This window comes from Wasmannia auropunctata, unplaced genomic scaffold (assembly GCF_000956235.1).
Source record: "Wasmannia auropunctata unplaced genomic scaffold, wasmannia.A_1.0 LD335888.1, whole genome shotgun sequence".
NCBI lineage: Eukaryota > Metazoa > Arthropoda > Insecta > Hymenoptera > Formicidae > Wasmannia > Wasmannia auropunctata.
The window spans coordinates 1,091,145-1,116,804 of record NW_012027002.1 but is presented as its reverse complement, the minus strand read 5'-3'; the positions used below and the strand labels follow the sequence as shown (position 1 = coordinate 1,116,804).

Genomic DNA, 25,660 nt, shown 5'->3' with positions numbered 1-25,660 from the left:
AATTGGCAGTACGAAGCCGAAGAAGGTGGAAATATAGAGGAACAAAGTAATAAAAATAAAAGTGACGAGAATTCCAACACGTCGCTCGCAGAAGAGTGTGTCTCAGAAAATTCCGAAGACCATATGCGAAATTGTGCGACTGCATCGAGGTGAGGGGAAGGCGTGTATAAGCGTGCATCAGGGTGCAGACAGATGGGAGTGGTCTCTGTAATCACAATGGGCGTGGTTTTTCACGGTTTACTGCAGCTGCATCACATGGGGTACACAACTGTGCGCGGTCGGATTTTGTCGCTTTTACAGGGTGAAAATAAAATATTCGATTCGATTCAAAATAAGAAATCAAAACAAATATCTCTCCCTTTTCCCTCTTCTCTTCAAATATATTATAGAAAATACAAACGTTTTAATAACTACATCACATTCAGTTATTATTTAATTGTATTTAACGTATTTTAAACAAATTGCTCTTTAATTATTGTTGTCGTAATTTAAATTTATTTTTAAATTATCTGTTATTTACTTTTAGAATATCATACGTATTATTATCAATTCATTTTCAGAAAGTTTATAATTGCAAAAATAATTAACTTCTTATCTTAATAACGTATCAAATCTGTGCTGCGCACGCGAAGAACTGTAATTTCTTGGCGGCTTTTCCTCGCGAGAAAAACTAGATCGGAGATAGACAGAAGTACCATATTTTTCTATATGCCGCATAATTTAACGCTATTTTTCTGCCTCGCATAATTCACCGAGAGAGAAGCGGCGCCGTTCAAGGAACGAGGATACGAGCGACGGGGATCCTGGCGGCGCGGCAGAAGCGAGATGTTTTGCGGATGCGTCCGCGGCTTTTTGTCCTGCGGACGATTTTGGTGCAGGGTGAACGCCGAGCCGAAGGGGAGGAGATGCCGTATGGATCGCGGCTCCCATTAAGCCCTTATTAATTGCGAGCATCTGAGGGACCGACCGATCTTTCTTGCGATACCTGCGCGCACCATTCCGAGCAAAGCTCCATCCTGCTGTCGCTCGACACACAGTCAGGACACGGCAGGATCTTTGATACGCCGTCGATATGCCGACGATTCGTACGCGAGTATATCAGATGAAGCGATGGGAATCGCGACGGCGCGATAAATCAGGCACAAGTATCAGGAATCCGAGAGTAAGTGCTTAATAACAAAAGTCTTTCTCTTTTATATATATATACATATATATATATAATTTCATTAATTATTATATAGCTCCATTATAGATCCTAAATCATTACGATATTGAACCATAAATGTTATTTAAGGGAAATTTTGATTCGCAATATATTGTTTGAGCAATAACTCCATTGTAGACACTAAAAATAATTATGATATTGAACTATAAATGTTAAGGGAAATTTTGATTCGCAATGTATTGTTTCACATTTAATTTGATCATTTATAACTTGGCAAAGATTTTCTTTTTTCTTCTTCGTTAAAATTATAATATTAAAAATCCAAAGCTTTTTATTTTTATGAAACTAAAGGAAAACGCGATAATTAGCGATTAGCTTCACCAACGACGAACGTTACTGCTACTTATTAAAACTGCACAATATTTTCTTTCTGAATGAATTTCACAGAAGCGAAATTCACGTCTCACAATCAGATATTCACGATATTCCTATATACGATATGCATTCTCTCGAAAGAGAGTTTACCTCAATGTCCATTCGCCGTTGATGAAACCAAATCATGGAAAAGTCTACTTACTTACCGGAGAGGGGTGCGTAGTGGCCGTGAGGATAGGGTGGCGCCGAAGAAGCGTCGACGAGGGACTGCGACGGCGTCGTCGACGTCCACTCCTTGTAGGTCGCCGCGGCGTGCGCGTGATGCGCCGCGTGGTGAGACGTGTGGTGGCCGAGGCCGCGTGCACCACCCAGCAGAAGGCCACTGTAGCTCGCCGCCGCTGCCATATTGTGGTGATGGTACTCGTGCACGGCCCTAGAAAAAAGAAAACCACGGGAAAATTCGCGACGTGAGAATTGTGAAGAAAATGATTCGTGTCTACAAAATGGAATACGATTTTCGGATTAAATATGAATAAAATTAATTATTAACGTAGTGGCTACAAAATGCAATATGATTTTCGGATCAAATATATGAATAAAATTAATTATTAACGTATAGTGTTTTGGCGTACAGAGATACACAAAGATATATTGCGCCAAGCCAGCGCATAAAAATAGCATCACGGTTCTCAGTATGTCGACATTATCGCCTTGATTACAGTGTGTCGCGATCGATGAGACATAAAATAATACGTGTGTCATCAGTCCGATGCCAATCTTAAAGGGGTAAGGTAAAAGAGGAAAATAAAGAAGTGAAAGAGGGACAGCGACGTGGTTTTAAAAGCGAAAACGAAGAGGCATGTGAAAAATACTGAAAACCGTCGGGAGCAGGTAACTCCGAGATCTTTAGCACTGATTCGACTACACCTATAAATTACAAATCTGTCGTCGTTGCCGTAGAAAGGGGACAGAAGCTATATCGACTTTCTTTCCCTTTCGTTTTAATTTTCCTTGTTCCACTCCCATAACGCATGTAACGCATATAACTCTTTTGTGATTTCTTTTTCTTCAGTCTCTTTTATTTTAACGACAGCTGCCGCTCCAAAATCACATGTTACAGGGGAAATCTGTTTGTTCGATATCGAATTACATCTAATACGGTGATCATATTCACATAATAGTGATGACACTCAACGTATCGTGCTTTGAATGTATAGAACGGAAATACGAATCAACGCGCAGTTATGAGAAAGGAAGAAAGAAGAAATAACGAGAGTTATCGAATAGTTAATTCACCGTAAAGACCGCGTTTGGAAAATTCTCGTCTCACTAATTAACGAGCTATGTAGAATTTAATAGCGCGCTCACTGGGAAAAATTCCCAGCATGTTGCCCACGGTTTTACGTCTCTACGGTGTGATGAGATGCTGGAGTTACACGCAATTACTCGATGCGCGCGCGATCAAGAATCAATGGGACGTGGACGTACGGCGCCGATATTCCGTAGTGCAATATTGTAAAGAATGCCTATTAAAAAAACAGGAGAAAAAGGAAGCTGTGTCATTTATGTAAAACGGAGAAAAGATAGAAACGGAGATAGATGAAAAGAGAGAAAAGACAAGAAGAGATAGAAAAAATAGAGGACAACAACAACAGCGATCGGTAGCACTGACCTGTGATGGTACTGCGGGTAATGCGGATGCCACGGATCCGTCGGGTACTCGTAGACATCACTGGGATGCTGACTATTCCAAAAGGAAGGGGGAAAGTTCCTCATGGACATGGGGGAGATATTTTCTGCAATAAAAAAAGAAAACACAGTTTCACAAATGGCAGCGCTTTTAATGGCTTGCGCGAGAAAACGTCTATACGAAAAGATTCTCGAAGAGAAAAAAAAAGAGAGAAGGAGCGAAAGAAATCTTTAATTTTCTTATAAAACCTTCTTGTTTTGGCCCTATAGAAAATATCTAAGAGATCGATCGGAAGGTCCTACCGGTTGTTTATGTAATCCTTATCCGAGCGCGTGCTTCGTCTCGACGCCTCTCCGTCGGAATCTGATCGAGGAACATTCTCTATTCTGCGCTGCTAAATATCGCGCCATTCTTATTTTTCCCGTTTAGAAGCGCGAGTCGTACATTGTTGAGAGAAAAAAAAGAACGATTTTCAGGGCAGGCAACGCCATAAATATACATAGTACCAAAGCGATGATCCTTAAGTGATGAACACCACCGATAACTCGTTGTTTCTTTCACCGCGGGGGGAGAAAGTGTTCTGTCTCTCTCTCTCTCTCTTTCCCTCCCTCCCGGAAAAACGGGTTCCACAAGCGCTTCCACCAGAAACCACTTGTCCCAACTAGCGGGAATAAATAACGTCGCTGGCCGGCTAAATCATCGTAGTTTGTAACGGCGGAGTAAATTAGCAGCCGGTATGCCTCTCCTAGCAGATAATCGAAGCGACTTAGCCGGGAGATGAAATCGCGCGCGGGCGCGCGCGAGGGGGGGGAGGAATTAGAGGGCATAAATCGTGGACCGGCGCGGTCGACCTCGCGTTGGTCCACAACCTTCGGGCGCGCGTTCCGATTGGCCGGGGATGGATTAAAAACAAAAAAAAAGGAAGAGAAGGAAAGAAAGAGAGGAATCCAACGTGAGCGAGGACCGCGCGAGAGAGGATCGCGGGAGGATACACGACAAGCTTCTGGCTTCGGAGTGGCCGCTTGTAAAACAACCGAGCGGTGCCCTTCTGCCTTCCGCCGATTTGATCCCGTGGGATTCTGCCTGCCCGTTTAGCGAAGCCCTTCGAAATCCGTGGGAACGACACCGAATATATTTTAATAAAGCTCGGTCGAAAAGAATTGATCGACTATTATTATCATTATTACATTAATTATTCGCACAAAGTGATGCTAATATGTAATTAATAATAGTGTCACATAATATATATTAATAATGGTAAAAATAGTATCGAAATATGTTATAATTTACAGATATTACACATTATTGATTTAATTATTGTGTGCAATAAAAATTTCGATATGTTATTTATCATTAAATTACCGTTAAGAGAGAGAGAGAGACTAATCGTATATTTGTGGAATAATTTTTCATTAAAGAAATTCTCCGGCCTGATGTCGCGATACCTTGCATTTTTATGGATTACCGCGACGGATAAACAGACGAGTGGACATCTTTTATTATATAGATTTTGACACGAGAGAGCGACGTTTTACGACAACGGTGGCCTAACCGGTAAATCGACGTTGAAATACCGGGTCTTACATAAACGGTCATAACGCATGGTTACGATCCTCGATAGCGTGGTAATAACACCGTACGATTAATTAATCGCACGGGTCCGAAGTATCTACAAATGAGCTATAAATTAAATTGATTCCTGCTTGTCGATGAATTTCTATTAAGTATGTACGAATAGCGACAATCAGCATTGTATCTCGATCAATAGGCATAATCTTTTTTTTTTATACCTAGTACGACATTCATTTGAAAGAAATGAGAAAATTAAGCAAACTGCTACGCTATCAAAAATTCTACTTTCAAAATTAATAAGAAATTTTTAATTTTTGTGACTCAATTATAACACTGAAGATGATTGTTATTCAAGGTTGAAACTGTGAATTGTATTATGTGGCATTATTTAATATATTGATATATATTGGCTCAATAGTCCTTTTTCATTAACTTATAAATTGTTATTCTTACACAAAAAGAACAATTTTGTTGAGGTCTAAAAAATTTTGCTAAAAACAGATCTGAAAATAATTTTTTATTGAATTATCAAAATAATTTATTGAAATGTTAAAACTGATAAGCACTGCTATAAAACGTTTTGATATTCTATCATTCAATTATCATTTTGACTTTTGCGGAAAATTATTTTGATTATTGAACAAAAATTATTTTCAGATCTGGATTCAGCAAAATTGTTCTTTCCGTGTACGAGACGGACAAATCTCTGTTTTTAATTATTAATAAGAAAATTTTATTCAAAAATATTGAGAAAAATGTTTTATCGTAATGTGGAAAATCAAGTACCAATTAAATATAGAAACTTTAAGAATATTCGCCATTAACAGTTTAATATGTGCAGGACAATATGTTACGCATATGTTGTACATTTAATAAAGTATAATTAAAGAGCTAATTAAAAAAATATTATATTGCATTGTCATGTATTGTCACTACAAGTATGATCCTTTAATCCTCGAGATAGACAGGAATACGGCTGAAAACCTCGTGGGACCCGTTCGCGGCCCTTCTCTCTCCTTTCCCGTCTAGTATCTACCTCGGCCTCGGTCCGCCGACTGTCCTTTATTTATTAACGCAATTAAAGAAACAGAGTGTCGACCGTCTGCAGCCGGCTTTATTCTTTGCCGATGCCGCGACCGAAGAGAGAAAGGATATCGCTCTACGTGCATGAGAGCCGGGGGAAGGGGGAGGGGGGGAGAGAACCGGGTAGAAAGGGTTGTCGAAGCCTGGTTCGCCAATAAGTACCCGCGTGTTCCTCAGAACTTCAGAAAACGCCGACGTTTTAATCGACGACTTGCGAATCTCGATACCGCTTTCGCAATCGCGTGCACCCTTTCGTCCTTAAATAGCGAACGGCGAAATATTTTTAGAATAGTAATAATAATATATGTAATTGAGATATTACTTCTTATTACCAATCTATGATAAATTAATTAATTGTGCAATTTAATAAAATTTAATTTCTTTCTATATAATATAAAGAACGTTGATTCATGCTTTTATAATGACCTAAAAATTCAAGATTAGTATACTTTTGAAGTATTTTACTAGCACATTACATTTTTATAAATTAAATTTATTTAATCACTAGATAAGTATGTAAAATTTGTCTCATTTCGTATACACAGTCCCAAAAATAACTATCTTTCCACGCAACAAAACAATTTCTGTTTGTTTCAAACCGGAACCCTACCGTATTTTTTCAAGCCAATTACTCGAATTCCTTTTTAATTCCGAAAGTAACCCTTCTCCTCTTTGTATCTCTCTTCCTCCATTGAGCCATCCCTTCCTCCGGTTTCCTCTTTGTTTTCGCAGCGTGCGCGTTTAGGCTCAAAGTCGTTCGGTCCTTGTACGTACGTTACCCGGCATTCCGCGGCTAAAACTGTCTGCCGCGATGTCGCCTCTCCGCGCTCTCCACTCCCCTCGCCCCCCACCTTTCCCTCACAATGTCTTTCCTCAGCGCTCCTCCGCCACATCCCTCTTTTCCCGGAGCAGAAGCTCTTAATTTACCATTCGTACGAGCACGCGGTACGCGGGAAGTTAGCGGCGCGAGCAGAAGAGAGGGAACGACGAGAGTGAGGAAAGAGGGGACGAAAGAGAAAGAGGGAGGGAAGTGGTGAGGCGTAACAATTAGGTCGTGTTGTCTTGAATTCTAAGCAGGCTACTGAACTGATCCTCGGGAGCATCGTGGTCGGGGGATAAATGCGGCCTTAAACGACACCGATATAGACGAGCTTGCCGATCGCTTGCCAAACCCGCTCGCGTGCTGACAATCTTCCCTCCTGCCTCTCTTCGACCCCTGCGTTCTCTCTCTCTCGCGGCCGAGATGTTCCCTCTGCTCTTTTCTCCTCCACTGGCCCTACCCTGCCCTGCCCGCGTTTTAAGTCGGCGCGCGCGAGTACGAGCAGCGAGCTACAATTGTCACGAGGCTTGTTAGCCTTGTCGCCGCCTAATGGCGTACTTTATTATACCCGCTTCGGAAACGTTTCGACTTCATTGAGATCGGAAAGTGGATGGAGCCCAAAATTCAAACGTCATGACGATCGGTACAATGAACAAAGCGGATTTAAATCCATTTAGGGATTCGCAGAACAAAATTATATTCTTGAATATAATTGTATATATTTTTTAATTAAGTTATTTTTCTATAAATGTGTGTACGTGGAATAGAAAAGAAAGATAATTTTTTTAGCATCTTACCCTTTAACTTGTCGTGTGCGAGGGCCCTCTGAAAGTGTTCCTCCACCTCGGACGCCGCGTCGCCCCGATAATGCGTGAACACGACGCAATTCGCATTAACATACTGCGCTCTGCTCTCGCCGTCGTCGGAGTCCTCGGTCGTGCCGGCACCCACGCCTGCGAGCCGGTGTATTAATACGCAGGTGTTCACGTGACGAAACACACGTTGCTGTAAACCGAGACAATTAATCGTCTCACCGTCTGTCGATCTGTCGTCGTCCAACGTTCGCGAGGGTTGCGAGGTGGTGGTTGCGAGGGGCGGCCGCGATTGCGGCGTTGGCCTTGGGGACGCAGGACTCGGCGCGGACCCTACGGAACCCGCGCTGCTCGGCTGACCTTGAGGGACACTTCCGCCGGCGCCGCAAAGCTCGATACCGGCCGCTTCTAGGGACCTTTGGTGAACATTCAGCTGTAATGGTAAGCAATTAGTCTCGTATGCAACATCGTCTCGATTCTTAGAATCTTATTCTGTACAGATTTCAAAAGTCATAATCTATGATTCTGATAAATCTAGCAAATTTTCTTGATTTATACGTAAACCTACATATATAAAAAAAATTATTTTATGTCTAATAAAGATTCTGCCGAGATTCTTTAGGCAACGTGATTTAACAAATGATTAATTATTTTTGCAGTAAGAATAAACTAACCCTAAATATCGCAATAGCTCTTCGAGTACTGTTAAATATGTGATGCGTTGATAACGTTTACATTCTTAAATTTTTACAGTCTTGCTTTCAAATTTCTACTTCCTTATGGATGCGTAGATTGTTGTAAAATCTGTCGCGGTATTTCGATTAATAACTTTGATTTCACGCTGTAAACTAGTAGTGGCAGCTATCTCTTTGGTGAAATGTGCAACGGTCGACGACAAGAGTGAAATAAAAGTGACTGGTTAAGGTGAATGAGCCGCTGCGAGAGAGGTTTTTCGTTGGGAAGAATCGTAATTGCTTTTATGCGAACGTCGCACGCGATCGTGTTGTTTATCGGTTAACAGGTTAACGATGCCAGTTAACCGGTTGTTCGTTTAGCACTTGGCCAATTGTTAATGATCGCCGGTTAACCGGTTTAATTGATAGATTGATATATATACAGTTTGCATGGAGCACAATCGGTATGCGGGATCGTTATGACGAATCACGATGAATCGTCATGGCGAGCCGTACGAACGACAGTTAAAGAGCAAAAGCGGGGAAAAGCGCTGGGAAATCCCCGCAAATTCCAGATCTTGAATTCCGAGAAACTATAAAGACTGCTGTAGAATAGTGTAGAATATAATCTGTCATTTTCAATCTTTTCAAACGCTTCTTTAATTCTAATTTTAACTTTCGATTTCTCGATTAAGGGGTTTGCTGCAACAATTAAGGGCTACACATTTTGTAAAAAACGGAAACGATAAAATTAAATTCTAAAGTTAAAATGATAGGAAAGTATATGCATTTATTTCTACCAACACCACCATTTCTACCAATATTCGACTGTACATTGTACGTGTTATCTCATTGCTGCAAGCCCTTCAGTTATAAACACTTTTGAAATTTAATACATAATTTGATCTGTAAAAACATCGAGATCTCGAATTTCGATAGATAGGGTACGTTCATTCAACGAAACATTCTGTAATGTTTACTCGTGCGATCGTCGTTCTAGAATCTAGATTTTCATCGTGCGACTTCTCGATCATCCTCTGTCCTCTAGAACGTCGGGCACCCCGTCGTTGTCGTCGATCGACGAAATTCTCGAGCGGCAAATCGTGCGAGCCAAGGAGAAGCGTGGATCCCCGACGATCGCATTGCTCACGTGGCGCAGTGATCGTGATGATGGGACGACAAGAGAAATACGAGCGCGTAAATACCGGCGCGTTTTAACGGCGATAGCCGGGATTTTCCGCGTGACATCGGGGCCATGCGTTTTCTCGCGCGCGCTATAAAGAGAATGTCGACGACGGGAACGGAGCGGCGGACGGCCCATTGACTTTCACGTTGTCCGCGCGCCAGAATTCGACACCGTGGTGGCCCATTAATTCAACCCTTTCGGTAGTCGCACGCTCTTCAGAACATGCGAACATCATTCGTAACAATTATTATTAAATAATGGCATATAAAAATGATTCGATATTTCTCAAACAACTTTTGCTTAGCAAAAGTTTAATAATTTTAATTAGTAAAGACATTTATTATTAGAAGATAAAAAGCGAGTTAAACTCGAATGCTCAAATATATCATCGAAATCTCGTCTGTCATTTAATTTTACAATTAGTCATTGAATAACTTAAGCAAAAATGAATTATATTATTATTTAAAATAGCCCAACACAGTTATTTCATTAAAGACAGGTTTCCCAGTTAGTTCCTCGATTCTGCGGGAGCAAAAATGCGTGTCGATGTCCAACAAATCACTGCGAATCGTGCTTTCCCTGCTTGCCGGTCTGTCGGTGGGAGAACGACGAGCCGAGCGTTTCGTTTGCTACCCCGCCTAACCAATTACGTGCATGCATCAGCGGTGCACGGAAATAAGCTGACGGTGATGTATGCGCCGGCCGGCGGAAGGATGCGCGGGTATACGGAGGGCGGGAGGAAGAGGGGGGAGGGGGATACGATGAAGAGGAGAAAAAAGACGAACGACTACGCCCGCGAGAGATGCTATCGTTATCTACGCCAATAAACTCGGCCCCGGTCGTTTCACGGTGCAGTACATCACCGCCATGATGCACAAAGTGATGACGAGCGATGACCCGGTGGTAGGCGTCGTCGTCGAATGAAGGTATATCCGCTTGTCATCGCGGCCTTTGCGACTGCTGATTGGTAGGCGGTTCGCGATGAAAGCCGGGGGGAGAGCTTTAAGCTCTCGGCGCGTCGCATACGCGCCGTCTTGTAACGACTTGTGCAGTTTGCTTTGCGCGATTACGTCAGAAGTACCAGCTTGAGAACTATGTAGAGATCATGTATGTGGAGATTATGTATAGGGACTATAAACTACGTAAAGATACAAGTGTGCTTGTGTAATTATTAAAATAGCCCACAACGCGCGCACAAATAAAACGCGCTCCGTTTGGATTGACAGTACAGTACGTGGATGTGTGGAAGAATCTAGTATAATTGGGATCACTATTTAATCTATTGAAAATTTCAAAATTAACAGTTTTAAAATTATTAGTGGGTATTTCTACATTATTATACATTTAGAACTTTGCTTGATTCTGAAGAATTAACGTAAAAAAAACGGGAAAAAAGTTATAAAGGGCATAAGAATATCAGTAAGGAGGACATGTAGAAAAACCGAAAGATTATTATCTTCCGATAATTTATTGGAGGCTCTGTTTTTCTTTTTTTTTTTTTATTTAACACCCGTTCGATGCCCGTTCGATTGCGCCGCGCGAAATTCGCCGCTCGCGCGGTCGAGAGAGCGCGTAGGAGATTAAATCAAGGAGCAGCGGGTCTTCCATAGATTACCACGGTGGAACATCCAGCGCCGGTTGGCCGCACGACAATGTGGTAATTAATTGAAGCAAGACCGTCCCCGACAGCCTCTCTTCCTCTTTTGCTTTTTCTCCCCTACGCTCCGCGGCCAACGAGCAGCTCTAGCCGAGAGAGAGCTGCTCGCGGCCTTTCAAAGCATTCCAAAGCGCGAGTCCGCCCGTTCCTCTCCACGGCCACCGCTCGCTTCTTCTTCTTCTTTACCTCCTCCTTCTCCCGCCCGCCCGTCCGCCCGTCCGTCCGTCCGTCTCACCCTTCCTGCCGGTGTCGAGTCATTTCACGAAAGACCCGAGGCCGCATCTTTATTTCTTTCCCTTTTGTCTTATAGATCTCTACGAGGACTACAATATATCGTATGGATCGTAACTACCACAGATCGTAACTCCTGATTCTAGGCTTATTGGCTTCTATTGGATTAGACTCTATATTCGAAGTTCATTGAACTGAATTTGATAATGCGATAGTAAAGGAGAGTAACAAATTTACAGTAATTGTATTAAAATATGACATATGGCATTTTCTTCCATTATGAACGTAATCCAAGTAAAAGAAAGAAGAAAAGACAATATAAAAGTAAATATTTCAATTTAAAGAAGAAGAAATTTGTCGTACTGTGATTTATAGTATATATTCGGATCCTAAATTCTAAAAGTTCTTTAAACTTTAAGATTCTCCAAAATTTGATTCTTTTGCATCAAATTTTTTTTAATTCTCTTAATTATTGATTTGTCAGTCTCCAAGTTCAACAGGCATTCGATTCCCACGAACTCTTAATCGCGTTCAGTTAGCCGTTCTTCGGTTTTTAAGTCCGCCGTCGCATTGGCGCAAACTGACACTATTTATCGCCTCGTGCGAGCAGCCATGCAGCAGCACGCCGAAGCAGCGGGGTAACCCTTTAGTCAAACCTGGACCGCGCGTATACGCGTTTGCATTTATATCGCGGGCCGGCGATATTATTCACGGTGTATCCTCGCGCGTTCGCCGCGGAGCGCATTAAGCGGATACCGACACGCGCGATTCTTTCTTGCGGCGGAATACCCTTATCAGCGGGTGGCGCACCGTTTACTCATTTGTGGACGTCTGTGGTAGCACTTAGCTGTTATTATGAAGCAGAGTCCAGCGGGAGATAAAGCGGGTGGTTACACGCTAAAGCGGACGATTAGCTGGAACTGTGAGGCAGGAATAGCGAGCTGACGAGGAAAGGAAGAGATGTGGAAGAAGGAACGCATAGAGAATTCCCGCGTGAGTCTGAAAAATATCAAGGATATTGGAGATCTAAAACAATTGGCGTTTAATGAACACAATTCTAAATCGCCCAGCATGCAAAAACCGTTCAAGAAACTTAGAATATAAAACAAAAGTCGAAAAATATAGAAGATATGATTTAATATTCGAGGAATCTATATACATTATATATCGTGTGCGGGATATCATCCAAGATAGTTAACAATTAGGATCAAAAAGGAAGAACCTTTGGTAACCGAAACGGTAACATAAAAAAATCTTCTCGTTACTCTCGCACAGCATCTTTAGGATCCACCGCAGTGACGATCGATCAAATCAGGAATTCCAGGCATCTAGCGACATGGCGTTTATCGCGAGATGCATTTGCAACCGTGGAGACGCGTGGAGGACACCTCGGTGATACCGAAAAGGAGGTTGCCGAAAGTATCGCAGCGAGGAGGGCGTTACACGCGTTTCTGCGTGCTATCTCCGTGAATGATCGGCCGGCATTTTTCGCATTCGCGTAAAGTGCTAATTGAGACGAGCGATGGCTGAGCCCTCGGTGGAATCTTTCCCTTCCCCCCTTGGTTGATGCGTTCACCATCTTCGCCGACGCAACATTAGCTGATAATGACCATCCGCGAGAGTTCGTGTAAATCGTTTAATTAATTAGTACGAGGCGTAAGTATGATTGAAATGAGGCGTTAGGCCCCGGTTGGAATCCGGCTCTATTTATCGGCTTTACGATTATGCCACATCGGGTGAAATTCATATAGTGGACTTATTCGGAGAGTGTCGGAATTCCCGTACACGATGTTTTCCGATGTAAATCCAGATCTTTGTTACTTATCGCAATAATTGTTGCGATTCTAATGGCTAATCTTTACCATCGAATACAGTTTAATTAGAGTGGACTAGTAACTATTAAAAGAATCGATAAAACAACTAAAATCTGTAAAATTTAATTGTAAATAGAAATTTAAAGAAATGAGATTTCTTGCAGTAGCATAATTGGAGAAATCAATAAATTTCTCAAAATTAAATTAAATCTTAAAAAGGAGCGTTTAATTCTCTCTTTTTTTTTTAAGAGAATGAGGAACAGTAACGATGGGAATTACACGGTAAGATCAACATATCGCGACATTTGGCACGATCTCATTGTAATTTGTCGGCAAGATCGCGGCATCGTCCACCTGGCGAGGCCGCTAATGAACTAAGCTTAAAAGCGAAGGCAGCCCGTTCGCTCGGCGGCGTGGCTTATCGATAGACGCGATCCCCGCAGTCGGACTCTTCTCATCTTCGCGAAGATAGGAGAATCGCGTCGATGAATGGCCGTGTCTGGCAAACAAATTGCAAGATACGCCACGGCCGCATGGCAGCTTGTTACCGGCTCCCTGCTCCGCACCCCTCCGCATCTCGTCCTTCATCCCCCCTCACCTGGAATACTCTCTTTCAATCCTTTTGGATTATCCTCTTTTTTTCCGATCAAGGAATCGATCGACAATATAAAATACAAGAAATTGAAATTCCACGAATCTTAGATGTAGCTTATAAATCGTGTATGTAAGAATCTAAGATTGATTGATTTATTTAAGACATCTTAGACATCTAAAAATTCAAAGGAAATTCTAACAATACATAAAAACTATGAACTCTATATGATGTTAAAAATATCTACTACAAACAAATCGAACACATTCAATACAAGGATATTTAAAATTCTAGAAATAGTCGATTTTCGGCTTCAAATATCCAAAACATCTAGGGATACTGAAGGGTTTCATCGGAATAACGTTGAAGAGTGCAGCAAGAGTTTCGCGGCAACAGAGGGTCGCAGCTGGGCGTAAATATCGCGTTTTTATTGGACAACATGCTCGACCGCGAACTTTCAATAACCTGGCGAGGTACATAGTAATAAGTCGGTAATGGTCCCGGTCGGCGAGAGTATAACCCAAGGACGCTGCGGTAGGTAGCCGTCGTTACTGGACACCGTATCGGATCAGACCTGATAAGAGAGCGCTAAAAGCGCTTCGCGTTGCCGCCGCATCTCGGAGCCTTCTCACCGTTTCTGGTATCTCCTTCTTTTTTTTTTTTTCTTAACCGGAGGTCGACCTTCGACTCGGTGTTACTCACGTTTTTATCTATCCCGGAATCACCGACGCAGCAGCTGAAAGCATGGTTCTTAAACGAGAGCTTTTAAGCGAGGTCGTACGAACGAGAACAAATCCATTAATCTTCATTGTCCTAAAAAATTTTAGATAACGCTTAACTTTGATTCAATTAGAATGAAGGATAATAAATCTTGACTTAGTATCCCATATGTTATGAAAGACGAGCATGCATGACGGCGTCACTTCCTTCTTATGTTGTTCGATAAACAATGTATTTTTCAAGTCACGATAACCGACGATAACTTGATAATTTTTTTGAAAATTTTTAGAAGGAATGCATGATATAGCTTTCGCTTAGAAGTGAATGACGGCGTGGCAAAGATTCTGAAAAACGTCGAGAAATTACGACTATGCGCGGTATAATAAACTTGCGAGATACTAAGACGTAACCGTTCAGATTTCACGAATAATTCCCGTCGATCGTGTCGGCACTCGCGCTTTTTCTGATTCATTAAGTATAGCCGCGGCGAGCGAACCGGCACGGGAGATCGAGGAACGCGATCCAGCGGCTACCGCGGCTCGATTAATATTGAACGCGCTCGACGACGGACGGCGACGGGCGCGAGGCTACTACCAATCGACCGATCCTAACTTTTCTCGCATAACTCGGAAACTTCTTCATCGCATGCAGCAGATCAATCACTTTTTTTCCGTGCATCCGATTACCCCCGATGCAAAGATATCGGGGACGCTCGTTTGACGTATCGTCTTGACATATCGAGGTCTCTTATTGTCTCGAAAAATGGAGAACTCTCTTTAACAGCTGACTATATCTCTTCAATTAATCTCGTTGCAAAATAAAAATGATGCAGCAATCACATTTTCTTGTTTTTCTCAAGAGAAATTTTAGGAAAATCTAATAGCACGCAATATGTAGTTTGAAATCTGTGGAACTTTGACCACCTCTTCGTTGATTCTATCTTCTGTTGTCGGGAAATCGAGGCTAAACGATGGATACCAAGAGTAACTAAGGACAAAGTTTATCATTAGCACTTTTAGATCCAACGTCTCAATGCGGAATGCGTGTCGCCTGAAAGCGGGCGCGTGCGCGCGGAATAGCGGACACGGGGCGTAGCAATGCGCGTGTCGCAAAGAATGGCGATCCTAGACTAAAAACAGAACAGCGCCAAGGAATGCAACGCGTTGCGGCACACCTTGCCGCCGGCAGCTGACGGGCGAGCTACTGTCCCCGGCATGGCTCGCGCACGGCGATGGACTTACGACTCGATCGTCACGTGACGCGCGTGAGATATGGCAAAGTCGCGCCGATAATTGTCGCATATCCCGACAATTCCGACGGCTACCTTGTCGGCCGCTGTAACGTGTTACTTTCCGCGAAATTCCTCGTAGCGAACTTGCAACGCCGAGCATTGAAGGATTTTAAATCATTAATGCACATTTCTACCAATGTAGATTAACTTTAATTTCGATTTAACTTACTTTTTATCTTTCTCTATTTCTAAGAATTATAAAAAAATAAAGAGTAAATTAAATCAAGGTTAAAATAATTTTAAAGTATTAATTGATCGAAATGGGCATAAGTTTATTATTTAAAAGTTCGATCGATTGGTAACTTCATAGACTGCCATGTTTATTTTAAAGTTAAATTTGCAAAATATATTGAAATAATGCGCCTTTGTTCAATGATACTGATAATAATTTTAATTTTATTTCTTATTAACTCTTTCCTTAAATAAATATTTAAAACTTTTGTCACACACATTCGTGTAATTTTTACCAAAGTTTGCCGTTACGTTTTACGCTATAGTACGCCAATGTGTGACAATGTAGGGGCAACTAGAGAGCTTGAGAAATCTGCGACGAGTAATGACGAATCCAGTTGCCAATCATAAATAACAGCAGGTCGCGTGGCTTCCGTGATTCTACGAAGCGTCGGCGCCAATTTCGCTGCATAAAGGCGTGCGAGGAACGGTGATTAATTTTCACGGACACAAATCACGCTCGCCGATCAATCGAACGATCGATCGATTGATCGCTAGTGAGGTAAAACGAAGGTAGCGGATCATTGGTGCCGACGCGACAGCTCGAAGCTGCTGTCCGAGCAAATGTTTAAAAAAAAACGATACGTTTAATGTTTTTTTAAATTCTTTATTTAATATATTATTATCATCATGTTTTGATATTTGTTTATATTTAACCAAATTGTTATAATAAAAATTATTATATGCAAATTGTTGTAGAAAAATTATATTCGAGTTTTCTTTGTAATAATAAATTATTAATTATTTATGTAATATATAAAAGAAACATTATTATTAAATACTTTTTATTTCATTGGTTTGTAGTTTTATTAAAGAAATAAATAATTTATTAGTAAATTTGTTAATATTAAACATCCCCAGGAACTGTAAACCGTATTCATTTCGACTTCAAACATTTTTATCTAAAAAATTCCGTTATTCTCGCAAAAATGTTTAAGAGTCGACGCCCATGCTTCTGAAGGGAAGGAAAAAAGGCAAAAGGCGTCTCAATGGCGACACGAGCCCACTCCGTGGAAACTGGCTCTCGAGGAAAACCTCATTCAATTCAATTCTAATGCCGCGACAGAGCCGAGCACTCGATCTCGAGATCGCGGCCGCGGGGAAGCTATTGCCCGGCATTTACGACCATTCCGAATGATGAGAGTATTCTCACTACATTGAAGATCGACGACGAATTGTGACTTTCCAAAAGAAATTAGGTACCGAGAAGTCGGGAAATATTTATGAATAAAATCCGCATGGAATGTGTAGCGAATACGAGGTATAATGTACTCGTAAGAATCCGAATGTAAAAATCCGACTCAAGCATTCAAAAAATCTTGGATTAAATTTCGGGACAAATATAGCTTCCGGCGAAATAGCTTCTACCTTAAAACATTCGCGAAGTTTGGTGTATCATTTCGGGTAGCCTACGTCAAATTTGACATTTTCAAATTGCGCGACCGCGTGTTCGTGCCGGCGGCGCGTCTCATCGCTTTTATTGACATTAACGTACATTCATTACACCCACCGGCGCTGCCGGCCGGTAACATTGAGGCTCGTCGACGTGTTAGCGGATCTTGCGGAATGCTTATGATTTTACGAGCCTCTTTAATATGCGTTTAGCTTCCACCGGTAGCTCGGGCTTGCGATGCCTCCGGGGCTCCTTCTCTCTCTCATCCCGACTATCTTCACCGACCGCCGCCGCCGCCGCCTCCTCGGCATGCCTCCGTACGACATTTTCTGCTTAACCTTTGAACTCTCGCGGCCGTCTCGAGCCCGAAGCGGCAAGTGCATTCCAGCCAGAAGCGGCGATCGTTGAAAAATCCGATCCACGGGCCCGGAAACATCTATATCGATCCGAGACGGCAAAGGGCGACCCAATCGTAGTCACCGAGGTGTAGACACACAAAACAAAATATTGGAGAGGAATATATTCGAGGCTGATCTTTGAAATTTTTGGACTCTCTTAATTATTAAAGATTATATCTCACATTAAAAATTCTAAAAAATCATAACATACGCAAATTTTTAATTTTCTAAATGTTTATATCCTTGAATGTTTGTAGTCTGATTTTCTGAAACTATATTTGCTTTCTCTTAAAATTTAAACTGTAGATATAGTGTTTAAAACTGAAGGCACATTAGTTTCTCGTTTATATAGTAATATGTAGACGAACATGGTCCACCAAAAGGAATTGTGGACGAAATGCCGAGACTTTTCGCGGATCATTTTTCACTCTCATAATCGCTCGTCTCATCTCGGCACTCGTGACATTGCACTAGCTGACAGTGACGAATCGACAGTCCTCGAGTCAATCCTTGAGTCATCGGACAGTGCCAGTGTCTCTCTGTCCCGGCGCGTCTCGTGACTAATGAAAATGTCCCGCCGGATCGGAAATGAAATAAGAGAACCATTCGCGAATTATCTTTCGCGCGATTGCACATCGATTAACGATTAGTGATACATCCAGATAAATTTACTAGATAATAACCGGTTTAGTAGATGAAAAAATAAAATCGCATATAATTAATGTTATGCTTGATTCTTAGAAATTCTTCAAAATCTTACAACGATATCGAGAACATTTATTTAAATTGACAACAAAATGACGAATTTTTTTATATTTATAATTATTTTACATAGAAAAAATCAGTAAAAATAATGTTATTAAAATAAATTATATATACTACACGGAAAAAACGATTTTGTTGAAAAGTCTAAAAATTTTGCTAAATACAGATGATACAACAAAATTATTTTAATTATTGAACAAAAATTATTTTCTGATCTGGATCTAGCAAAATTGTTCCTTCCGTGTAGCATTTATATCTTTAAATTTTTTCGGAAGATTAAATTTCCGCTGTTTTTCTGACAAATAAACCAACTGCGGCAAATAATTTATTTCAAACCAGAAAAAATGGACGTTTTCGAGCTTCCGTGTTTCAATTCGATAAACGCTACCAGCGACAGATTTACGTCCCGTGCGCAAATGATTCAGTCAAAAACGCGTGCAGACGTCCGGCGGCATCGCGGCGCGACCGCCATGCTTCTTGGAGCGCGCAGACGCGACGCGGTAATTGCGAGGCATAATTGCACGGCCCCCTTTGTTTCTTCAATTACTCGTCTAGACTGACGGTCGGTGTGCGTGGGTGGAGAGAACGAAACGACTTGACGGAAAGATTAAAAAAAAAGAGAACGACATACGGCCAGTAGAAATTTATGATGGTTAGAGGAATTTTTATAAAATTAATCTCTCTCTCTCTCTTTTTCTCTTTCTCCACATCTGTGAACGATATTATTTTATACGTGGAAAAATGTTGAATTAGAAAATTACTGGGGAACGTTATTTGCGCGCGAGTAAAAGTTTATGAATTTCAAACTCCCCGTTCACTTAATCTCGTTCGAATACCGCAATTTAGCAATTTCATATTGTTATCGATTATCCGTTTTGAAACACTAGTAAAGGATTCGACTGTTTAAAATATCAGAGAGAAATTTCTATCGGCATTCAACTGGCGAATGTTCATTTTTGCACCGGACGTACAATTTGCCGGAGAGATAATTTATTTAACTAATAACTATCAACATTCGTTAATAACTTTCCAGCTTTCCGCGAAGCCCAGCGCGCCTCGGGATTCCTGGAATCCTAGCTCTTCAGAACCTTTAGATCTCCACGACTTGTTGAGTCCTTGAATTCTCCCGGATCATCGTATCCTAACGTGCGCAGTAACTCAATGAGTTAATCTCCGATCAATTAACAGTGAATTCTGTGTTTGCGCAGGTACTTAGGTAAGAATTTCAATTAGTGGACGCGGGAGACGGGGAGGAGGGAGGCTGGAGGCGGGGAGGGAGGGGGCAGGCACGATCGAAGACTAAGACAATTAACGGAGAGTTCGCCGAACGGGGTCGCGCTTCCGGGTTTTAACGAATCAACTACGGATTAATCGGGCTCGCGATTTTCCTTGCACGTGCAGTTTCTTTCTTTCGACCGAGAGCGTCACACGAGCTCGGTCGCATTAAACCGATAATTGAACCATCGCTGGCCTCTCTAATTGCATTCGTCACGAGATATGCCGGAGATACTTTCATATAGAATGCGAGAGATATGCGCTTCGTCTTTCTGCACTTGTGAGAGATATGCACTTTGTCCTTTTATATTTGCTCGATCTTTTTGTGTCGGAAATACATATTTCCTAACGCAATAAAAGTTCTCTCTCTCTTTCTCGCTTTCGGTTGCTACTTCAGTTCATCACTAGAGCGAAAGAAGGTATAAAAATTAAAATATTTTTCGACATAAATCATTCTTGTTTATCCGTTCATTTTATTGCATTGTCGACGGCTAGAATTAACGAAATCTGTGAAGCAGTATATTTTCTTACGCTTCTTGCCATAACAGTAAGCCACTCTCTAAAAGTGAATCAGTGAAATCACTAATTACCAGTGTATATCATTTTCCAGTGGCATACTTAGAACTATGATATATAGTGATTATTTCAGTGTCGTTTCAATGTAATATACTGATTTAAACAGTGAATATCACTAAAAGACAGTGAATTTCACTGTCAAACAGTCAAATTCTTTCAGTAATATTTACTGTTTAAATCAGTGTATTATCACTAAAGCGACATTGAAATAGTCACTGTTTATCACAGTTCTAAGTATGTCACTGGAAAATGATATACACTGACAATCAGTGTTGATTCCACTGATTCACTTTTAGAGAGCACTTAGACACTGCGAGCGGCAAGGATAAAGAAGGCGCGGAGGAAAGGGTGCTTTGTGGTAAGTTTTTCGGCCGTACGGCGAAAATGGGGAAATTCGCCTTGGTTGATGAAGCGCGAGCGGAAGAAAGTTTATGAGCCTTGGCGAGAGAGAAAGAGAGAGAAGAACGAGGGCGGCTAATTTTTAAACAAAGCCTAATTTCCGCAACTTCATAGCGTAGCCTCGCGGTGGTTATTACTTGCCGGGATAATAAATGATTATTACCGCCGTCAGGGGAAAGGGCGAGATAGGGGCTGTAAGAGGGGGAGGGGGAGGAGTTTCTACGAAGGTGGGTGGAACGCTTTGATGTTTTCTCGCTCGGGTGGAAGCAAGCCGAGCGACAAACTCTTCGATATTCGGACGATGAAGAGCACTTCCCTGATCCTGGGGAAGATCGGGAGGCGAGAGGCCGCACGGCGCTTGGCCGAATGCTTGGAGTCCTTTCCCCATCTTCACCCTTTAACAGCTGGTTATCCCCTCCGTGTTCCTTCGCGCGTAAAACTTTCGCGTAATACGCACAGCCCGAGATCGCGGTGCTCATCGTACTTTTCCGCTGTTTTTATAATCCTCCCGCGTTCTCTCTCTCTCTCTCTCTCTCTCTCTCTCTCTCTCTTTCTCTCTCTCTTACGGGGATTTTCGTTCCCAAAATACACGATCCTGCGTGTCGCCGCTCTTTGTCGCGGAGGATCCAGGGCTCTTTCTCTTTTTCTCGCTCTCGGCCTCGCCGACAGGTCGTCAATGAAATAGCTGCGAGCGGTGCCGCGAGACACGCGAAATTGATGAAAGTATGCGCGCCGCGCACATTCCGCTCGCGTTTGCCGTCGAGCGGAGCGGAGCGGAGACTCGCGCGCGCGCGCGCGCGCACGCGAGCACCTACGATCCTTCTGCTCTCTTTCTATCTCTCCTCTGTTCTTTATTAATGAGGGAACATTCCCGGCGAGATTCGCGTCCTCCGCTCGCTCGCTGTGGATGCGCGACGTTCGCGGAGAGACGCGAGGAATCCCCCGCGGAAATCAACACGCTCGCGCGAATGAATGAAAAACAGATGCGAGCGAGAACGCAAAATCCGTCCCTCGCTCTCTCGTCCTTTGATCCTGAAACGGGGGTGCGAGACCGGCAGAGCAGAGGCCGACCGGCGCGTTTTAATGTCGACGGCTTTCGGATACATCCAATTACCGGAGCGCGTTGCGGTTTCGCGAGCTATTCGCGTCAGCGAGAATCTGCATCGATCACGTCCGGCAAGCCGCTAATAAAGCCGAACGCCGGCCAAGTATTTTGTCAAGGGGCTTGACACGCGCGTCGCGCGCATACGTGTGTTGATTCAACACTCCCGTGTTTATTACATGAAGACTTTCGAACGAAATCCTATGATTTTAACCGAGTTGGCATGCGAATCTCGCTTCTCGACTAAAAATATTCAAAGAGGTTGAACCGAGAGAACTCGAGCATTTCCAGATTCAATTCAATTAGAAGAACACAGGAGAGAAGATTTAGATAAGTCAGAATGCAAATAATTTATTATCTAAAATTCCGCGTTCTAAAAGGTCCAAAAGCGGAGGTCGATGCGTTCGTTTCTCTCACTTAACTTCAGAAGTAAAGGGTCAAAGTGCCATGGCAAGAGACTCGACACTTCATCTTCCTGGAAGACAAACTGGAAGGTAGAAGGCGAGGACGTTGAAGAGTCAGAGAGGGAAAGAAAGAGAAAGAGAGAGAGAGAGAGAGAGAGCGGGCGCAGTTTGGGCCTTCGAGCCCCGCTGCGCGAAGATGTAGGGATAAGGGGATATAAATGGGTCCTGGTCGCGGACTCAGGGCAAATATAGACCGTCGTAGGACATTGGGAGAGGATTCCCGATGAGGCCGAACGGGACCGAATAGCACCGGTATGGAAATGCGATCGGCCTTTAAACGTCGAACCGCGCACAGCTATGTTAATTCCCGCGCGTGTTAGCCGAGGTGTAACTTCTGTTTATCTTCGTATCGGCCCCCGGCTGGATTTAACGAATACGAACGGACCACCTGCGAGAAAGCCGGTAACGTCATTCTCGGTAAAATCGCGTAATTCTTCCGTCCATCTATATACAGTTCGAGTACGCATTTCATTTGAGCAAAAATTAGGAAATCTTTTTGAAGTCGCAATGACGGTTATGGAGGATAGAAGGCAATGCTTCACTTCAGATAAATGAATTTCAGATACCAATAGATAGATATTTAATTTTGTAATGGAAAAAAGATTTTAGAATCAATTAACTTTTGCAAAATGTAAAATAAACGAAAGTTCAAATATTTGTTTTCTTAGATTTTAGATTATTTGTTCTCCTTATCTCCTCTCCAAAAGCGAATCAGTGGAATCGTCACTGATTTTCAGTGATGATATACTTACACACTATGATAAACTGAGTGATTTCAATATTGTTTTAGTGATAATATACTGATTCAAATAACGAATATCACTAAAAAAGACAGTGAATTTTAGTTCTCAATATTTGACAGTGATATTCACTATCTTTCAATGATATTCATTGTTTGAATCAGTATATTATCACTGAAACAATATTGAAATAAGTCACTGTTGTAAGTACACTGAAAATCAGTGATGATTCCACTGATTCATTTTTACAAAGTTTGTTAGACATTCTAAAATTATATTTAAAATACTTAACAAAGTTTTTTTATTATGTCTCGGACATGTGAGAGTATATTTATCTACGACACGTGAAAAATGTGAAAAACGTTTATTTGATTCTTCATGAACATGAAGAACACACGTGCTCACATTTATCGCTGCAAGCACCGTAGACGCATCTCGCCTACCGATCTGAATCCGATGTGATGGATTCACTTCGCTTCTCGTGTAGTGGAAACGCGATGGCTACGAGCGTCAAGCTAAGAACGGAAAACGAATACACGACTATCCTCCTTTTTCTCACGCGCCTCCTTCCCGGGGTACACGGCCCCGGTGAAGTATAACTTATGGCAAAACGAGCGGACTCTTCTTGTAAAGCAGATACAGTTAAGAGCCGACATTAATGACCCCATTTGTATGCCGCCTGGCGAGTACTTTGCGATAACACGAAGGTCGCCGAAATGCGTGACGAAATGATCCCGCGAGAGTCAAATTTTCTGTAGAGCTTCTTGTAATTAATCAGTGTAATTGTTCATGCGTTTGTCATTCAAAACGAGATCGTGTTTCTCTTTATCGCTTAATTCTATTATTACTTTATTAATGTACCATAATAAGTTTGGAGGATTCGCGTCTAAGAAACGGTGAGCAAGTTCCACGAAGAAGGGAATTCGAGGAGTATATAGATACCTAAATGGAGTCAAGAGCACAAAAATGGACTTTATATGAAGGCGAGTATCTGAAAGATTCGATCAGAAGTCAAGAAACTGAGAATCTCGGTATATTTAAAATGCTGATAATCTGAGGAATCTAGCTGCTTCTCGAGAATTTATATATTTCGCGGAGGTTTATATCTCTCGCGAAAGAGCATTGACAAATTGCAAAGTTTCCCGTAAGAATTAATATTGTAAAAACGGCATTCCTCCTATACGGTAGATAGTCAAAAGTGATGTACGTTATAATGTAACGTCGGGTCCGTAACGGATTTATTAAGAGAACGTAAAAAATGAAAATGCTTCGTGTGTGGAGTAGTAGGCAGCTGCTGCGACTATTTGAAAGGAATTTCGAGATTAGAGGAGATGCCGTCGCGGCCGATGAATCATTCCGGGCACGCGATTTCTGGCATTCAAAGGAGGCGTTAAGTGATTAAACGACCAGTTGTCATCGGTGACATTAACATATTACGTGCTCCGTAGCTAGAGTTAATGTCTTGTATCCATCCGAGCCGCCTGTGCCGTCGCGCGGAAAAAAAATTATATATGACAGGAGGCGACGGTTCCTCAAGAAAGCGTTGAAATGACCGACAGTGAGAAAAGGAGGTCTTGACGTGATAAAAAGCACCGTTGAACTAGTAGACACGTTTAGACCGACTCTGGCTGTGTAGATGTCTGAATAAATATACTTCTAAATGTAAAGTGCTTAATGCAATTGTCACACGTAAGTTATTACAAAATTATGATGACAAACAAGAGAGAATGTACGAGAAAATTTTTTTTATGTAGTATAGAAATCAACAGAAGTCGTATATAGGTAAAAAATTGTATAAATGTCAAGAGATGTGGTTTAACTCACAATAAATAAAAGTACGGCGGCTGATAAAGAAAAAGTTACGAATTAATATTCAGTATGTTGGGATCAAGAGTGAGTTTGCTACAAGGTTTCGGACTTAATTTGATGGGAAGCACGGTATGTGTTAGTGTAAAGTGAGTTAATATAGAGGTTCTCCTTCTATGAGGCGCGAACACGCTTCTCTAGTTTCTCAGGATAACACAGACGCCGCACGCTGCGATGCGTGCAATTAAGGGCATACGCGAGAGGCTCTCCTAGAAACTTGTGATCATAGGACGCCTAGTAAAGCTATCTGCTGAAAGTTCCAAACTCGTAGATGTACTAAATAATTTTAGATGAGATAAAATTTAGAGAATCTACAATGAGAAATCGCAATAAGAACCTGTGAGCGTGAAGCTGTTACGATATATATGTGTCGAATAAGATTTTTTGTAATATCGTGAATGTCTAATAGCATGATGTGTAAAAATATTAGAAATATCAACTACAACGAAAAAGAGAAATCATGTCTGGATAATTACGACAATCATAATCTACATTTTATATTTAACAAGCTAATATTTTGATTGCTGACGCTCCAAGAATTAAATAAGTGAATGGCACGTCACGAAAAATTATATACATATAACAAAGTGATCTGTTTAAATCAATACCCATATTTTACAATTGTGAAATATTTTAGGACAATGTGAAATATTTTAGACAATATAGGTAATACAAACTAAAGTGTTATTATTATAAAAAAAGGAAAAAAAATTTTATATTATATAGTGTAACATCAATTATTGACAATATAATACATATTATTGATAAT

The 25,660-nt window shown here is 41.7% G+C and overlaps 1 protein-coding gene across 1 annotated transcript in view; it reads right to left on the bottom strand.

The window, feature by feature from the left end:
- Positions 1–25,660, bottom strand: part of LOC105455647 (protein vestigial) — a 47,417-nt gene that overhangs the window by 7,577 nt on the left and 14,180 nt on the right. The window contains exons 2-5 of the mRNA XM_011699124.1: positions 7,740–7,950; positions 7,503–7,658; positions 3,213–3,336; positions 1,747–1,973 (exon numbers count right to left, since the gene is read on the bottom strand). Coding sequence (XP_011697426.1) covers positions 1,747–1,973; positions 3,213–3,336; positions 7,503–7,658; positions 7,740–7,950 — 718 coding nt within the window. The remainder of the gene's footprint in view (positions 1–1,746; positions 1,974–3,212; positions 3,337–7,502; positions 7,659–7,739; positions 7,951–25,660) is intronic.